Source organism: Acromyrmex echinatior, chromosome 5 (genome assembly GCF_024713525.1).
Source record: "Acromyrmex echinatior isolate Ae372 chromosome 5, ASM2471352v2, whole genome shotgun sequence".
Classification (NCBI taxonomy): domain Eukaryota; kingdom Metazoa; phylum Arthropoda; class Insecta; order Hymenoptera; family Formicidae; genus Acromyrmex; species Acromyrmex echinatior.
Genome location: NC_141856.1, coordinates 6,939,444 through 6,957,898, shown reverse-complemented (window position 1 = coordinate 6,957,898; position 18,455 = coordinate 6,939,444). Strand labels below are relative to the sequence as shown.

Sequence of the window (18,455 nt, the reverse complement as noted above, 5' to 3'; positions counted from 1 at the left end):
TTGAAATCAAATATTCCACTTTCGTCGTCGGAGAGTATTATGCATAAGATGGCATGCCGTGTGAAATGATAAGATCAAAATATTTCCGGTCGCGCGCACGATGAAATGCACGCATGTTGCGCGTTCGATGATGATGCAAGCGTTTCTTTTTGCCACGACGAGGTCGATTTCCGCGGTCTTCTCGTTACGCAAGACGGGCGGACCAGTTTTCTGGACAGAGACCACCTTTGTGCAATTACGTGCGGTACGTTTCAGTGGCATGCCTTTGCAAACAATAATGGCATCTCTTTCACGTGAAAGCTGACGTCCTACGCGTCAGCGCGCACTGTAAAAATCGGACGAGAGAGCGGCCGTAAAATAAAAGGGTTTAATAAGAATCTCCATTATTATGTGATTTTCTTTCTGGGATTAATATTTATGCCTTTAATTTTGTGTTTCTAATTCTCGGACAAATAAATACTATTTTTGTAAAAATATTTATTTTATTATATTACAAATGTCTGTATATGTATTTCATTAAAACTATAATAGCTAAAATTCTACACATAAAGTTTATTTTTAAGATTTTTATGACTAATTAATAATTTATATATCTAATTATAAAATTTTTAGTTTCCAGGCATATCGTGAGTTGTTAATCACTGAATTTAAAAGAATGCAATTAAAAGCGAATTGACGTGTAATTAAATCTACGTACGCCATTTATATCAAAAATTGTTTCGGAAATTATTATTCGCATTCAAGTTAATACCGAAGCAAAAGAAATGCGCATGATATGCGAGAAATGGTAGTTAAGATGAATATCCGATCTAATGGCGGCGATTAAAGGTGCAATAACGTGGCGAGGGATAAGAGGTAGTCTGATTGAGTTTACCGTAATTTGACAACAAAAGTACGATTTCACCTGGTACGATTTCGCCGGCTTTCGATTACGCAAGATAAGGGAGCAGTTTGATGTGGCTTTTGTCGTCGAACAGTTTTTATGCATATTCCAATCGAAGGAAATCCTCTTTCTTTCTTAAACATAAAATTTATACTTCTTCTCTTCCATATACATCAACGTAAAAGTAAAGTGTTGTTTAACGAACTCTTTTTGTGTGATAGTTGCGAATCGAAAAGAATAATTTGATTCACTTGAACGATTAAAAAGTAACATTAAAAAGTTACTTCGTAAAATACTAGACAGTGCTATGCCTCGATTTTGCAATCCTGTTAAAAAAATTGGAGCGTACAGAGCCAGATGTCTAGAAAATAAAACTGTTTGTAAGAATGACATAACAAGCACCTCGGTGCAGAAAATTCTGGAGTTTTTTTTTTACAACAATAGATATAATTTTTATTTGATCAATCAATAGTGAAGTTGATAGTTACAGGACGTGAATCACGAGCCGTTCAAGTATATGAAATGATTTATGCATTTACACCCACGCACAACACATACGACGTTTTCAGGCACGCTTTATATTCTTAATCGTAATACCACGTATATAACATTATAGCATGACATATCGTATAATATAATATATAGCGTAAACATATAATATTAATAGTATTGCAATTATACAGATCTATGTAATAACAAGTTTATAAATTGACAGCGCGATCTTTTTACATCGCGTAAAGCATGCAGCTTGACGCTTGACAAGAGTGTACTTTAGTATATTTGTATTATTTGGCAGTAACGATCGTTATTTTACCGTCAATCAACCTGGATGGTACATTCGAATTAGTAATTTAACTATTATTATTCATTCAGATTTATCCAGTGATCTTACAGGAATATGATTTGATATATTTTGGCAAATTAACGGTGCTTCCTTTAATTTATTATCATCAGTGCTCGATGATGAATCAACTACTCGTTGAGTCGTTGTGTTCAATAAAGTGTTGATACAATCCAAAGAACCATCATGATTCCCGTAACGATCCAAGACACGGAGATGGATGTGCCGCTGTTGTAGAAGCCACTACCGTAAACCTGCAAGCCCGCAGTCTCTATGCTCCTCTTGCAAAAGTCTCCGTCTATGTAACAAAATAAGATAGTAAATTACAAAATTGTGTCACCTTTCTTAGATCATTAAGAACGGCGAGCGACAGACATCCTACAGATCTATCTAATGAGAATCTGGTTACGAGCCGTGTTTTGTATGCAGAGTTTTAAATTTTGGCAAAATCACGCGAGAGAGAAGGACATATATTTACTATTTCTCCCCTTTTCAAAAAATTTTTTTTTCTTTTTTCTCATCTTTTTCTTAAGTGTTGCTAAAACAGAGACTAATAAGAATCGTCTCATGTCCAGATTTTTATTAGAGTCTCTAGTTGATCGAAATTGCTGCTCAAAAGAGAATAACGAAACCATCTATGGAAATAGCAGCCGAGACATTTTTTTCGATTGTCCAAAGTGAGCGTGCTATGGAGATCGCGCGATCGACACCGGTGAGGAGGAGCGAAAGGAAGGAAACGAACCATTCTAAAATCCCGTAATCGAGATCGACAGAAGCAGGAAAGAGAGTCATGCGGTGAATAATGGTAACCAACGATCGAAAGGTCGATTTACCTTTCCCTTTGTTAGCTTTTGTTCCTTGTAGTTTTGCGGATATTTTTTGGCAAATTCGTCAATATCGCTTTTTTTTTTATCCAATCTTTTCCGCTCGATTTAGTCGTGCGTTAAAGGGGTTTGCGCAGAACTACCTTAGGTCTTACCAGATAGCAATTTCTTGCACGTGCAATGTATGGTTTAAACACTTGTGGCTACGTCGATGGATAAAGGTGGGACGGGGAGTGGAAACGTTAAATAGTAACACGTATCTCATTATCTCGACATCGGGCACAATGCACTGATATTACTTCATTCAGTCGTATGACGTATTAACGCGATTTTTTTTTTACTGATGGACCACGATCGCGCGCGCGCTTGAGAAATTGCTGATTGCTTTTACGATTAAGAATTACCGGAAAAATTTAATAGCATCAATCTTCTCGGGTGAAATACGATAAGATAATTGGTAGCTCACAGCACAAAGTGTATAAACAGAATATACCGATTCCCTTAAAGATGAAGTGATCTATCTTTCAATTATTTGCGACTATGATCTTGCACCTCAATGCACGTGTAAATCATAGCCTGTACTTTTACTTATATACATAACAAAGCAACAGCGATGTATCAAACAATGATCGTGATCGAACTGTTCTTTTCAATTCTTGCGGGCAACGGTATTTAACTTTATAATAGTCATTTAAAGTATTTTTATATCCCGCGACGAAAAAATGTGAATCGTTGTAAAATATTTTATAGATATTGTTTAACATTTTTTTCTTTTTTACTAACTATATACTTTATTCCAAATTCTATTTATTACAAATTCCAAGGAAAAAACCCACAGTAAAGAAACATTATTTTAATTAATTAAAATCTTAATTTTTTAAAAAATTATTTTAGAAATACCTAAATAACATATTTAACGTACTTATATTTCGTTTGGTTTCTACTTAATTTTTTCGGAAAATTATGATTAAATCTATAATGTTCTCACGAACTAATAAGTCGGAAAATGATCTGAATAATGTACAATATACATATACAATATACGTCGTTAATAACAATGATTTTAATTAAGATATAAAAACACCTCAAGTTGTTTACGTAAAAAACTTATGTGATTATTTTCAGGTTAAAACCACTTAAGAAATTATTATCATTCATCCGATCGAAAGTCTTGCTCTTTGTTTTTTCCGTTACATTGCAGGCGCGTTACACGTGGACCATAACCGGAGAAGTTGCCGGCAAAACGAGAACGAAGATCGACTAAAAGTGAAATTATATGACTGGCGTTCCATGATTTCTTCTTATTGCGTTGTTACGTATATGAGTGCTGCGTATACATCTGTTCCTTACATCGGAATCATCTCCGAGAAGGAAGCCCCTCCTGCTGCTTGGCGTACTGAATGACCGTTTTACTAGAGCAAATACAGATTTATGCACCATTTCTCCGGCACGTTTTGTCGGCTGTGTTTGGTTGAAAATATTGACAAGTCGTGCGCGTACGTATATGAATGTTCGTGCGTTATGTAAGACGGACTTGCACGCGTCCGGCGGTGCTCAAATTCAGGTTAAGCTAACGATACTAACGTTTGCCTGCATAACCGTTGCAATCAAGTAAAACGAACTTCTGCAATGCAAATTGGTTGTTCAAAGCGACTCTCTAACATTACGCTGTGTCTTTTCACTTTCCGCGGCTGGACATGACGAATATTCCTACCATGACTAATCCGTCTTCCTATTTCGTGATTTGCATTTTCCTTACGACGCACAAGATACAGTATAGTAGAGAAAAAGTCAACAGTTTCCACAACCGAACATGTACTTGACGTATCTTAATTTAAAGATCTATACTTTTTCGGGGAAATGTTTATGTCAGAAATCAGCTTCCTGCTGGAACAAAATCTCGTGTAACTGGATCGGTCGTTCTGGTTGGTGGGAGACCTCATTACATAATATTGCGTAGTCGAATGATTTCTCGATCACGCGTGGCCTGGTCCCGATTGATCGAACGTGAACGCGAATGTTCGCTCTCACGCGAGAAGAGACGGAGCTCGCGCGCGTGTTTAATGCACGTGCACGTGCGACTTTGCCTTCTCGCAAATTCACGAATGGATAGATGGATAGATGGATGGATGCATCGAAGAACTCTTACGGCACGCGATGGAAACGAGCTATCTCACGATTCTCGCATGTCTCTCTCTCTCTTTCTCTTTATCTCTCTTTCTTCTCTTCTTTTAATCTGTCGCTATGTTTATCCTTTTTTAACTCTCTTCTGCTGGAGGCTTTTTCCTCGTTTCACACTCTGCTTTCGCAATTTTCTAGTCTCACGAAGTCAGAACTTTACAATCAACCTCTTCTCCCGATGGTTTCTCTGCCGCCTCTGTGTTTTATCACGGAAATAGTGCGAAAGTTTGCTATCGAAAAAATGAACCCCACGATGATTCATTCAGAAAAGACGATTTTGCTAAAGTATCTAATTTAGATAGATACAGATCTAAAAATGATTTTGTTGGATTGTCAATACTAATTATTTAGAAAACTCAAACATGATGAGTAATGTTACAAAAAATTTTGACATTCACCGAAAAAAAATACTAAATTTTAATAAATATTTGTTTGAATAATTTTAAGTAAACATTTGTAAATGTAAACATATATTTATTTGATACAAAAATAATTTTTTTATTTTACTATCATTTCTTTTATTAAATAAATATTTACTTATTGTAAGTAAAAGTTTACTTATTATTAGTACTATTCCAAGAAATATATTAAAATTTAATAAACTTTTTTTTCAATATTCAAACAATCAGTTTGAGCGTTTTACATTATTTTGATAGCCTACTATAATTTATTTGTATCTAGATAAATTTTTAAATATTTCAGCAGAACCATTTTTTTTTCTGTGCCAGGACAAGAAAGATTTCCGGATCAAATAATTCGCGTCGCTCACATTCACATGAGTTTTTCCGTCAACGTACCGATCACCGTAAAGTTCTTCGTTCTCTTATCTTCAAGAGACTATCTTCTTGAGTTGCAATTAATTCACGGATTGAAGTATATCGTTTTCATTATCGCCCCGTTACTATTTTACCAAAGTCCTATCCTATTTTCCTTTTCGTCCCCTGGGATGTCGACATTTCTTGATTTATTATTACACACATAATGATTTTACTTTATTTAAGAGAATTCATAACTTATTCCGCTCGAAGTGCTTCGCTATGCTTTCGAAACGCATCGGCATAATTTATGAACGCGCGGCACGATGTACACGTTCTTACCCGTGTAACCGTTTTTATATAACGCACGCGCGACCGATGACTGGCGTTAAGAATTTGGCAAGATGCATGGTCTTCGTTAGGTGTAGACCGTTAATCTCAATAATTTCGCCGTACACACGGCGGTTCGTAATTCACAAGTCGAATGTCGTCATACAATGAACATTTGTAACACTCGCCAGTAAAGTAGCACGTGGGAACTGCAACCTTCAATCTGTTACAGTAGGAAATTGCATAATTTTGTAGCGAGTTACGTCGAAAGATACCATATCATACAGTGATTTCCAAAAACGTCACATGAATCGATCTTTGTATCCGGTGTTGTAATAATGTGTAATTTAAGTGTAGATTTAATTACGGCAACGAATCATTTAGACCCGAGTGAACATTTTTGGACAATTGTACAAACTATTACTACGACTATTATATAAAATTTAAATTGTAGATGAAGGAACTTTGAACCTTTCTCTAATCGTCGTAAAGCAGAGGTTCACGTGCATTCTATATTTCAAATAGGACTCTTTAGATGTAATTTTTATAGCTGTTGTTGATTGAATGAGCTATCTATTTCTCTCTCGTTCCTTCCCTTTTTGTCCCTTACCGTATGACCAGCCGACTACTTCGCCCGTCCTCAAATTTTCGGTCCTCAACCAGTCCTCTAATGGCCGGAAGTACTCCCTAAGAGCGGATCCGTCTAATCTGGACTCGCCGATAGCTTCTCCCAACGTATCCCGCCACGGGATGGATGAGCCCCTCTCCATCAATCTCCTGGGAATAAAAACAATACGTTAGCTCGTGGTATCATTCCATTAATTTTCTACAATGGACTATTGCTATTACTCTCTACACTCTTTGGAATAAAATCTCATTCTACATAAAGGTATTTCATTCTTAAAAATTGAAAATTCTGCCACTCATTTTTAAGACTAACAGAATTTTCACATTTTAAAGTATTCCACTTCAAATTTATAAATTAGAGCATGTACTTTTCTGGAAAATGACACAAACGTAGAGTTTTTCATAATTTTTATAAAATAAATTTTTATAAAATAATGTCTGCGCAAGTACCAAAGGTAGCTCTTTAAAAAGCTACAAAGATTAAAATTGTCGCTAAACTTTATCGGATTGTTTTAATAACTTTAATATATATACATATATATATATATATATATATATATATATAATATATAAATATATATAATATATAAAAACGTTATTTAACTATTTAAATTATCACTAACAATGACCCTAATGGCACAAATTCTAAAGAGACATTTCAAAGAACATTCAGAAGATATCCTTAGATAAGATCCTTAGAAGATAAGATCCTTATATCCTAAGAACGTCCCTCGAATAAAATATGCTATTAAGGGAGTGGCTATAAGAATGTGGGGTACTTTTTGCTTTATTCAGCGGAAATCGTTGTTTGCGAGGTCAGATAAATGGAATGCATGGGCTGCACCGTCGAAAAAAAGAAATTAAGCGTCGTATAAAATGATTACATGAGAGATAACCTCGATGATTTCTGCAGATGGGTATTATCAGAGTTGGGAAGCGTTATTTTTTCCGTTACTTTTTATAATAAACATGACGTTGTAATTTTTTTATAATTAACCGCTAAGGTTGTGCCAAGGTTGGAAAAGTGGATCTTGCAACCTTAGTATTATCTTAACGTTTAGTTATAAAAAATTGCAACGTCATTCTCAAATTGTTTATTATAAAAATCCTAATAACGATCAGTAATCGAGCAAAAGAAATAGATGTATGATTAATTAATAAGTTAATATATATTTACATATAAATATAAATATAAATATATCAATTTATTAATTAATCATACATCTATTTCTTTTGCTCGATTATTGGTCGTTATTCGGATTTTTATGTTGCTGTGCAAATTCGAGCGTTATTATTCTTACTGTTTATTATTATAAAAAGTGACGAAAAGGAAATGGAAAAAGTAACGCTTCCCAACTATTATTCAGTAATACGTGTATAGAATGGAGTTAGATATTTATGGTTCGACATTCTTTCATTGTCGGACATGCTTTTCGCACGGAAACGCAAACATGGCGAGGGCGTAAGACAGGAAGAATAACACGGAATGAGGTAGCAAACCAACGACTATGATACATAATAAGAAGCATATAATAATGTGCGATTTTATTCAGCTGCACAATTTTACTACTTTGCTAACATAGAAAACTAACTATCCGTACATTATGGCTGCAGATTTGCTAAATCAGTAAAGTTTTTAATTCTTTTAATGAATCTTTTTTTTGTGACTCTATTCTATCTCTAATTTGTACTCTTAACTCCGACATGCCACAGTCCATTTCCAACGCGATTTTAATCTGCACGGGCGATACATTTCGTATTATGGCAGCGTGGAATGCTGTCGCGAAATTTATTGCATTGCATCGGCGTTTGGAATTTCATGAAAAATGTATGTCAACACCGACGTCGTACCTTTGACAAGTACAACTTATTTAATTGACATGGCCACATTTTCGGTCCGTAAACCTCGTATGTCTTTTAGATACTTTATTTCCAACACTGACTATTTCCCCGATAATATCTTTCGTTGCTATCTCTTTGTTATTCTGAAACGTAAAAATATAACTTTCGGAAATAGTATAAGACATATAATATAAAAATATTTCAAGATCACAATTATTTTAAAATCAATTCAGTTTTTTGCTTTATAAATTTCGTTTTCCTGATAAATAACGCTTTTTTAGACATGCATTTAATTGTAAAATCGCGCATTTTGAATTTCTAATAGGTCACGATTCGAAAGCGACATCGCAGACTTTCGAAAATGAAAAAAATCCAGATATTTTATTTTCGTCTACTTCTTAGTTCGTGAGATAAAAACTTAATCTCCCAGAATAGTAAAAGGACACAAACATCCGTTACGACATCCTTGTCCCGCCGTGCTTCAAAAATTAATTGATACGCAAATTTAATTGCAGAAGCGACAATATGTCTCAACGGTCGAGATGATTAATCGCAAATGAATTCATTCTTAGTCCATCGACATCGTCGATCGAACGATCGTCCTCTAAGCTCATAACACCGATCTAAGATTAAATGATTGTAAAGGCGATGTTTCGCGCTCCCTGAGAACTAGTGCACGGTGCCAACAGAGGTGACTGTTTAAACGCGCGGCAATTACGCAACGGTGGCAGCACGGCGGTATTCCGCGCTGATCGGCCTCTCAAATCAATCGCTAGATCAACGACGAACTCTCGCAACTTTTCCTTTATGCATAATCACGGCGTATCACAGAGTGTAGCGCAACGTTCACTAAGTAGAGGATTCTTAACCGAACTTGTTTAAAATGTTTCACAGGCACGTAATATTTGTCGCATAGATCTTTTTCTGGTGAACAATGCGATTGAATATTCTTTTGACATGTATTATTTTTACTCAGCTTGCTATATATTACAACGATAAATTTTTGCATAATCGAAATACTATTGTATAATATATATACAGTGAGTGCAAAAGTGTTTGTACAGAAAAAATATTTTTTAAAAAACTTTCTTTTTAAAAAGTGAATATTATCCAGCGAGAAATGAATCATCGAATTGATGTCGAATCGATATCGATATGATGATTTCAATACAAGTCGTCGATTCGATGTTTAATTGACGATTATTTTTTGCTGGATAATTAACAATTTATTCATAAAATAGACTATATGTTTCTTAAAATTATATATACCAAAAAAGATATATATTAATTACAGAAAATGTATATTATTTAAAACACAAGTGAAAATTAAAAATTCTATTGTTTGGATGCTCAAAAAGTATTCGTACAGTCGAGAAATTTAACGTCTAAAATCAGGAATACATGCAAAGCTCGTTTGTTTATGTTAGAACAGAATATATTCATTGTATAAAATTGCTAATTAATTAATTTTTTTATAAATAAGACTTTTTTTTACAAAACATTTCTTTGTATGAATATTTTTTGCTATTACTGTATATACACGTTACGGAAAGAATGGTTTTATTAAAGTATCTAAAAATTTAGCTAAATACAAATTTAAACATGAATTTTTTGGATCAAAATAGAATTATGTAAAATTAATTCTTATAGAATGTCAAAATTTTTTGCAGCATTATTCGTCATGATTTTGTACATAATTGTTTTTATGGTCTAACAAAATCATTCTCAAATCTATATCTACCTAAATTTTAGATATTTTAGCAAAATCGTTTCTTTCGTGTATATATAGGTATAATTGACATATAAATGCATACATGTAGAGAAGTTTATATATCTTCCTTTGATTGATCGTATAGCTAATTAACATGTTGATTACTCTCCAGTCTCGAGAGACGCTTTGTTTGTACCTACAGATACATGTTCGCGAAACCAGGTCATGCGAAAGAGTCAATCTTGATAATATTATTATACATATCGACGATCGTTTCAGGGCTGAATTCACGCATCCAATTACATCACGGCAGTTTATCGAGCAACTGCGGTGATTTCATGTTGCCAGAAAGTGCAACCGACGGATGACGTCGTCGACCGTAATCACAGCGCCGGCGTTACGAGAAAGATAGCTTCTCACTGACATCGATTCCACCTTCAATCCATTTCCAATTACTCGTACAGAATAAGAAATGTTCGTGCACCCACCACGCCTCTCGTGAAAAACGATTCGATTGGTAAACACATCTCAATATATCATGAAAAGCCTGATATCTCTCTCTCTCTCTCTCTCTCTCTCTCTCATTTCTTCAGCCTTTGACTGTAATTTATATCGATCACATAATTTCCGGTGTTCGGCACGTAGGCGAAATCGGTACTTTCCTGCCGACGAGCAATGCATTTCGCAATAGTGAGATGCTGCGATGAGGCGAGCATTTTGCCGATGAGGTGTATAAAACGAACAGGTGCATAAACTTATCGCGAAAGTATAATAAAGATAATAGTAAGTGTTTGAATTATTTAATTCAAGAATAGTTGATTCAAGAATACTTAATTCGAAATAGGTGAAACCTTTATAAAATTTACTGTCGCTACTAATTACATCTTAATAACATACTTATAACTAATTTTGTCTAATGAGACTTTTAACTCATCATTCGAATAATTAGGATTTTTTTAAGAACCGCATTTGAAGCCAGCATTTTTACATAATAAAGACATAATCTTACATAATAAAAATAAAAAAAAGAGAAAGATCGTATATGTGTGTGTGTGTGTGTGTGTAAGAAGGTGTAATATTCAAATTAAATATTAAAAAATTATACATTACAATATCTTCATAGTTTTATAGGAGAAATTTTTGTCAATTTTAATTTCTCTTTTTATGATAAAATATTGGAGATTGAAAATTTAGCATTTAAATAACAAAGACAAGTTTCAGATTTTATGGAGAAATAAGAGATGAAATGGTGAAAGTATCGCTAAAGGATCCATAATAACGTTAAATTATCGCAAACGGACGGATGTGTAACAGCGAGTTAAAACGGATATGATTGCACTCTCATTGTCGGTCATTTAAATCGTGTTTTGGTTTCTGCGATCGTGGGCAGGGGCGATTTTATGCATTCAGAAGGCTCCGAGGGAACAGTTACGCGGCAGTTACTCTCAATTGCATTCAAGGCGTAAATGTTGTACAGTATACCACAAAACCTTTTTGCTGTTTCTTGTTAGCAGAACTTTCAAACGATTCCTTTCCGATTCTCCGTGCGATCGTCCATGGCGTCCAAGGACGAAGTATCAATTTGCATTTGCGTTTAAACCATCGCGTCGGTGTGTTAACGAATGCATAAGTCAACCGTGATGTCGCATACCTTTTTTGAAATTCAGAGAATTAATACGTGATCAAGTAATATTGATGAATATGAATACAATAATATCACTGAATATGATATAAATATCAAATGTAGATAAATAACGAAATCTTTTGAATAATTCCAATCTTTAATCTAAACCTTGATCACAAAATTTATGTCACACCATTTAAAGCTGCTAATTAGAAAAATAAAAGGATACCGGTCGAGTTTTAAAAGAGATGTGAATTTCGCACATTTCTACATAAAGATCAAGTTAATAGAATAGAATAATTTTTACGACATTTTTGAGCACGCAGACGAAAAATTGCCTGTATCATATATTTAAAAAATTACAAATTATATGAAAAATAATAGAAAGATTAGAAAAAGTGCTGAACGAAATTTCTCACATGTTGCTCAAAAAATTATTCATGAAGGAATTCGTAAAATTGCATCCGTTTCCAATTTTACAGCTGCTCAAATATAATATATCGCGTGCTCGAGTCAGCAAACGTGGCATATCTGGGTCGATTTGTTTGCGGATTTTTATATTAAAATATCGGCTATTGTCGGCGATTTGCGCGACACATGTACACTTTTATACATTTTTGTTTTCTTTTTCTTTTTTTTTTGTGCTTGCATCGCGCTTTCGCAATTAATATCGTGTCATAGTCAATGCATGCCGTAAAGCGAGAGTTTGAAATCGTCCTTCGATTACAGGAAGTCACACGATCTTGATCAATGGAATCTCGATTTTCGCGTACGATGAAAATCTAGCTAGTTTTTCCTTTGGACACCGATAATTCGCAACATGCTGCGCGATGCACGCACAAAAAAATTTGCGTACACGCATAAAACGATTTGCTGAAATATTTAAAAATTTAGTTACATTGTTTAGTTAAATTAAAATCATTTAGTTTGTATAATATTTATTTCGATGAAGAATGTTTAAATCAAACGTATTATATTTAATTTTTAAATATATACATTCTTTAACGAAAGAAATAAAGACAACTAAATTAATTTAATTAATTATTAATAAACAATTAATTCAGTTTAATGAATAATTTTTTTCTGAATGTAGAGAGACACAAACTAAAAATAATTATTTCGTTGGCTTATATAAATAATTATGTAAAATTTAAGCATAATAAGTAATAAATTTTGATATTTTAACAGCATTGATCCTGGTTGGTATTTTCGTACGAAAATTGCATCTTTATATATTTACTTCATATATTACATCGTTCTTTTCACGTCCTACATTGAGATTGAGCGTCCTACATAAATATTTTAATAGTTCAACAAATATTTTTACATCCGTATTTAACTAAATTTTTAGATACTTCAACAGAACCGTTTTTTTCGTGTATCGATCGCAAGCTTAAGCAACGAGCACATATTGTAACGATAAAAAAATCAGAGATTCATTCTAATAATATAAATGTAATTTAATTTGTTTACTGCGACACATTTATTAACTTGTCATAGATAAATCGTTGTTGGAATTTTCCCATTTCTTCATGCATTTATTCAACAATTGCTTGCCACAATTAATCGTAATTTTGGTCAATTCTAATTTCAATCTATAAATCTTTCATTCGAGTTTTACATATATAATTTATTATTGCATTTTACTGCTCATATATATTACAGCTTTATATTCTATCGAGATTAGTTTAGCTTCTGAGAAAACTGCTTTATTGCAGGATGGCTCGGCAACTTGGCTGTCTGCCAAAAGATTTCGATCTACGAACCCGACCACCTTCAAATGCGGAACAATCCTTATCGAGTTTCCGCTTGCCAAGAGGATCATGCAACTTTCCACATCTATAAAACTTTGTCCGCGTTACGCTTGGAAATGTGCACGATAGAGTCCGCGGACTCAGCTCACGAATACATAAAAGAGACGGGAACGTTTCTAACATAAATTATCACGTTAGAATAAAAATATCGCCGCCCGATGCTTTTTGTCATTTTATGTAACTCTTTAACGCGAATGAGATTTCGTAACTATGAAGGAACCTGGGTATTTCAGTTAAGTGCGTATGTTATCTCGCTCCTTTCCTATCTTTGGCAGAATTTCGCGCTTTTTATAATTTTTTTACGTCGCGCCGATTTTATTATCTTACCTTTCGACACGCACTGGAATTTAATCGCTCGAGATATTTTGCATGTCAACAAAGGTCGATCGAAATTTTGGAATAATTATAAATTCCAATGAAGTAAACATCTTTATAAAAACCAATCGATCCTGACTGGTTGATATTTTCATAACGTATGAAAATTGCATCTTTATATATTTATTACATCGTTCTTTTAACGAATATGGAAATCGTATTACACGTTTCATGTCGTACAACTATTACTGCAAGAACTTTTACTCACGTAATCAGCAGCGATTATATAAATATCGATGTGTAATATCAATGTAGTACGTACTGATTATAAACGCCCGTGTTTTTGTAGTTTTGTCTAGTTTTACAGCTCGATTACGTGTCCGCCATTCTAAACGTGAACTAATTGTAAGATCCACGTCTCCGCTTTCCGTAAATAACTACCAACGTACGTAATTATTATCGGGATACTCTCGTTTAAATAAAATAAAATTGTAGAAACGACGCGCCGCGATATTTGTTATTTATAAGAGAGGACAAAGTCCTGGCGCAGCGGAGAAATTGCAGAACCGGACGAAGATTTCCCTCTCGTTGACCCAGATAACGTCCACCAGTTCGTCCGTCGAGAAGGCGATCAAGATCCGATCGTGAAGCGATCGGTAACGTAAATGCTCAGCCACGCGCGAGACACACTCAATGAAATTCAATGTGGACCAATCGCGTGGATAACGAGGAAGTTTGTTTGGCTTGGCGTACGAGCAAGTGCAAACGAGAGTTCTCCATCAATAAAGGCGCCGCGTGTCAAAATCCGCGTGTCTTTCACGATAGAACGATACGATCTTAACAATAAGCGTCATTACCGTGGCGCACGCATCTTGCAACACCCGTCGAGGATCACGATCGCGCTCGCGTGCATAATGTGCATAATGTGCATAATGTGCGCCCCGTAATCAACGACGCAAAACCACAATCCCTGGCGTCGAACGTTTGCGCGAAACCTAGAAGCCGCGTAAACATATAGAATCGCTACTTTGGCGCTAAGAACGACCACTTAGCGTCATTTTTCTCAAGGCAGCTAGCTATATTATTGCGCATTATATCACTGTATGTACATTGCCCACATTTAATTTTGCAATTTTTATTTAATGGCTCGCAAGCGTGTTTTTATTGCTCCCAGCTACGCAACATATGCAGTTTCTCTAGAGAAGGATTTGTTGGCAAATAAACTGAAACCACTTAAAAATAATTAAAATAATCAGAATTCTTTAAATTTAAAATTTTTATACCGGACATTAATATCTGGGAGGAAAAAATTTTATCGTAAAAAGAAATAATAAATATAACATTAAATATATGTATATAAAAATCGATAATGTGTATAAAAAGAGTATCATAAATAATTGTTTAAAATGTTTCAAAACAGACTCGAGTCCTTACCAATTTAGAATCGTTAATAACTACTTTCTTTCAATAATTGCTATAATAATTAGTGTCTATACTGGCGAGCAATCATTTGGAAGATATTCATACGAGAACAAATATCGTGAAGACACGCAATTATAAATGTCGAAATCGTCTTAGAGATTTCATGCTCGATATTCCAAATATAGCTACATAAGAAGTAATGGACGCGATTGTGCAAGCAAATAAATACGAAATTCAACTAATCATTTCAAGTGGCGATATAAAATTAAGTTGTCAGACTAGGCGATCTAGTTTGAATTAAACTATCCATTTTTGAAATTTAATGTTTAAAAAAATATATAATTTATATTTTTGAAGAATTATATCATATGTGTACGTAGACAGTACATATGAACGTCAAATCGCGGATTCAAATTTAAATAATTCAACAAGACTAATAAAAATTATAATGTCACATTACTAAACACATACAAGTCATATAATTTTTTAAAATATAATTACGAAATTAATATTCCGTCCATTTTTAAATTATTCGCAACGATCGGCAAAAATCAATCGATAAGATGCAACTTTTCTCGTTTTCTTTTCAGGAAGTCTCAGATTTTATATCCATCTCGTGTGTATTTTTTATGTATCCTACGTTAAAAAATAATCTAACCTTGAATTTTAAGGAGATTCGGGGACAAAATGTCAAGACTCGGAATGAGACATTGATCGAGTTTACGGCCTCGTCTTGTGAAATTCTCTGAATTCTTGGAATCCGGATTCACTGACATTTTAAGATGGCAATCCGGTCACTGTATGGTCCGAATAGGTTGAATCAAAAATAACATCTCGTTTTTAAAATTGGGTATAATTAACAAGTTTTGAAAGAGAAATAGGCGATAAACATAGCTATCTTCAGAAGTATCTTTTAAAGTTTTTTCGACAGTATTTTTAACGCGATGCTGTGATAAAATGGTCTCAAAATAAAAAAATCCAGAGTTGACAGTTAATTATATTTAAAATTTTGCAATATTAATTAAATAAAATTAAGATGTAGTATTTATGCGATGCAGAATTAGTTTTAAATATTTATGCGATGCACAATTAGTTTTAAATATCATTCTTAACATATACGATCTGACAAAAAATGTCACAAAACATTTTAAGGATTATTCTGTATTAAGGAAAAAAAAATGTAATTGAAGCAATGACGAAGTTGCGGTATCATTGAGCGGTTTCCTTCATTCTGCTCCTTTCTCTCGATATTATAACATTCTCCGTGATCTACATTTTTTTATTCGACCTAGATTGTACGGCAGTTTTTTAATTTCAATGTTTATTCAGATAATCTTCAGTCTTCTCAGAAATGCGCGAACATTTTAATGCAATGCCTAACACGCCTCTGCAAGTATCCTTTACTCAAATATATGTCATGTAAATAAAAAAAAAAATCTGTCGTGTCTGTGTCGTTTCTTTTCAATTATATTATATGTAATTCACATCGACGTCGAACGAGTTACCGGTTACGTATTCACCGATGTATTTTTTTTACAATATTTTAGTATATCATTTAACCAGTAAAGCGGTACTTGTGGTTTTTTTACTTGTTTTGCGTACTCGCGTCGAAATAAGAGGACTCGAACTAGCGACGCAGTTTTCAATTGTAAAAAAAATTACGATATGCAAGCGCGACGGGAGAAACGCTCGCTCTTTCGGACGTCCGCGAGCGAACTCGATGAAGCCGATCGCGATCGATCATCGATCTCGTCGCATTCGTTTTCGTGTCGTAAAGAAACACGTCGTTGCGAAAGCACGTAGTCGTACATGCTGATTAAATACCAATTATTAAAAGACGCGGGCTTTTATTACGCCTACACGTCCGCTTTTCGTACAAAGTGAATTTGCGCAAGACGTGGCGTAAAAAAATGACGCAGAGATGATTGCCGGTTTCGTCCGATTTTATAAGTGTATGATATAATTTATTGAATTTTTTGAATCTCACCCCAAGATCCTGCCGGCCTCGGGCTTTCTATAAAAGTCACATCTGTGCAGCGGCCTCCTCGGATTGTCGATTTCGGATCTTTGACCCGCAGCCTGGCATAATGCTCGATACAATTGGAATTGCAGGACCCCAGCCACAAAATTCCTGTAAAATATGGGAGAAATTAATTAACTTATATCATATCTCTTACGCATTAAGTATGTTTCGACATACTTAACGAAATGTTGAATCAGCTTTATATATTCGCACGGAAAGAAATATTACAACGTAAAAACAATGAGTACCCGATGAGTATACTCTAGTAACGTGAAAATTTGACGGCCATTCATTACATCAACGAATGTCTTTCGCATTTATTTAAAATTTTATAATTGAAACTGGACTTTATAATATGCAATATTAAAAGACATTACCACGGCTCGAAAATTATGTTAACAAAATGTTCGCGAAAAGGGTAAAAAAGAAGTTCGACGTTTCGACGAAAATCATACAAGTTTGATAACAATTACATAAAATTTATAAGGAAAATAGTATATTTTAATATCTATAAATTATTATTCTAATATATTGTATAACATAAATTATTATCCTAATACATCATATGCATACATAAATTTATCCTAATATATTATATGTAGGCATTTTTCGTCTTTTAAAGCGAGAGAAATTTAGAGAGAAAAATTACTCGTATATATCGAGCGATTCGATTACTTATTCATGACTAGTCTAGATTCAAGTCGAAACGGCTCTAAAGATAGACGATGCGCTCAAACGATGCGGTCACGTTCAAACTGTCAATTTTCGTGCACCTTGAAGCAGTCGCTTTCAAGGCCAGTGTCAATAAGGTCGGCGGGGTTACGGAGAACCTCGGTTTCTATGGATCTAGTAATATGACGGTAAAGATAGTACTCTCGCTTTCATCGAGCGTGTAGATCGGCATTGCTGTCACGTAAGTGACTGTAGAGAAAGAGAGAGAGAAAGAGAACGCTCGGCAATAAACCAGTAAGCATGCCGCCATTTCACCGAGAGACTCTTCATCGGCAACGACCTTTACGTAATACCATCCAGGCGATCCGCCCGGGGAACCGCGGCTCGGAATTGCGGCATTGTTATTCCGACACTTCCACTTTCCATGATTCTCTCGCTCGCTGACCGGGTCTCCCGTCGTTTGAAAAATAACGTACGAAAGTGTTGTAACACTCGTAACGTCCGTACATGTATACATATGTATATATTGCGACTATCAGTGCGTGCGTGAAGTCATCGACGAAATTAATGAAATCTGATTTCCCAGACTAA

General features: G+C 34.4%; 1 protein-coding gene across 1 annotated transcript in view; it reads right to left on the bottom strand.

Moving 5' to 3' along the window:
* Positions 1 to 1,307: 1,307 nt before the first annotated feature.
* Positions 1,308 to 18,455, bottom strand: part of Ance-3 (angiotensin-converting enzyme Ance-3) — a 58,233-nt gene continuing 41,085 nt past the window's right edge. The window contains exons 11-13 of the mRNA XM_087406270.1: positions 17,157 to 17,300; positions 6,425 to 6,591; positions 1,308 to 2,022 (exon numbers count right to left, since the gene is read on the bottom strand). Coding sequence (XP_087262396.1) covers positions 1,877 to 2,022; positions 6,425 to 6,591; positions 17,157 to 17,300 — 457 coding nt within the window. The 3' untranslated portion in view covers positions 1,308 to 1,876. The remainder of the gene's footprint in view (positions 2,023 to 6,424; positions 6,592 to 17,156; positions 17,301 to 18,455) is intronic.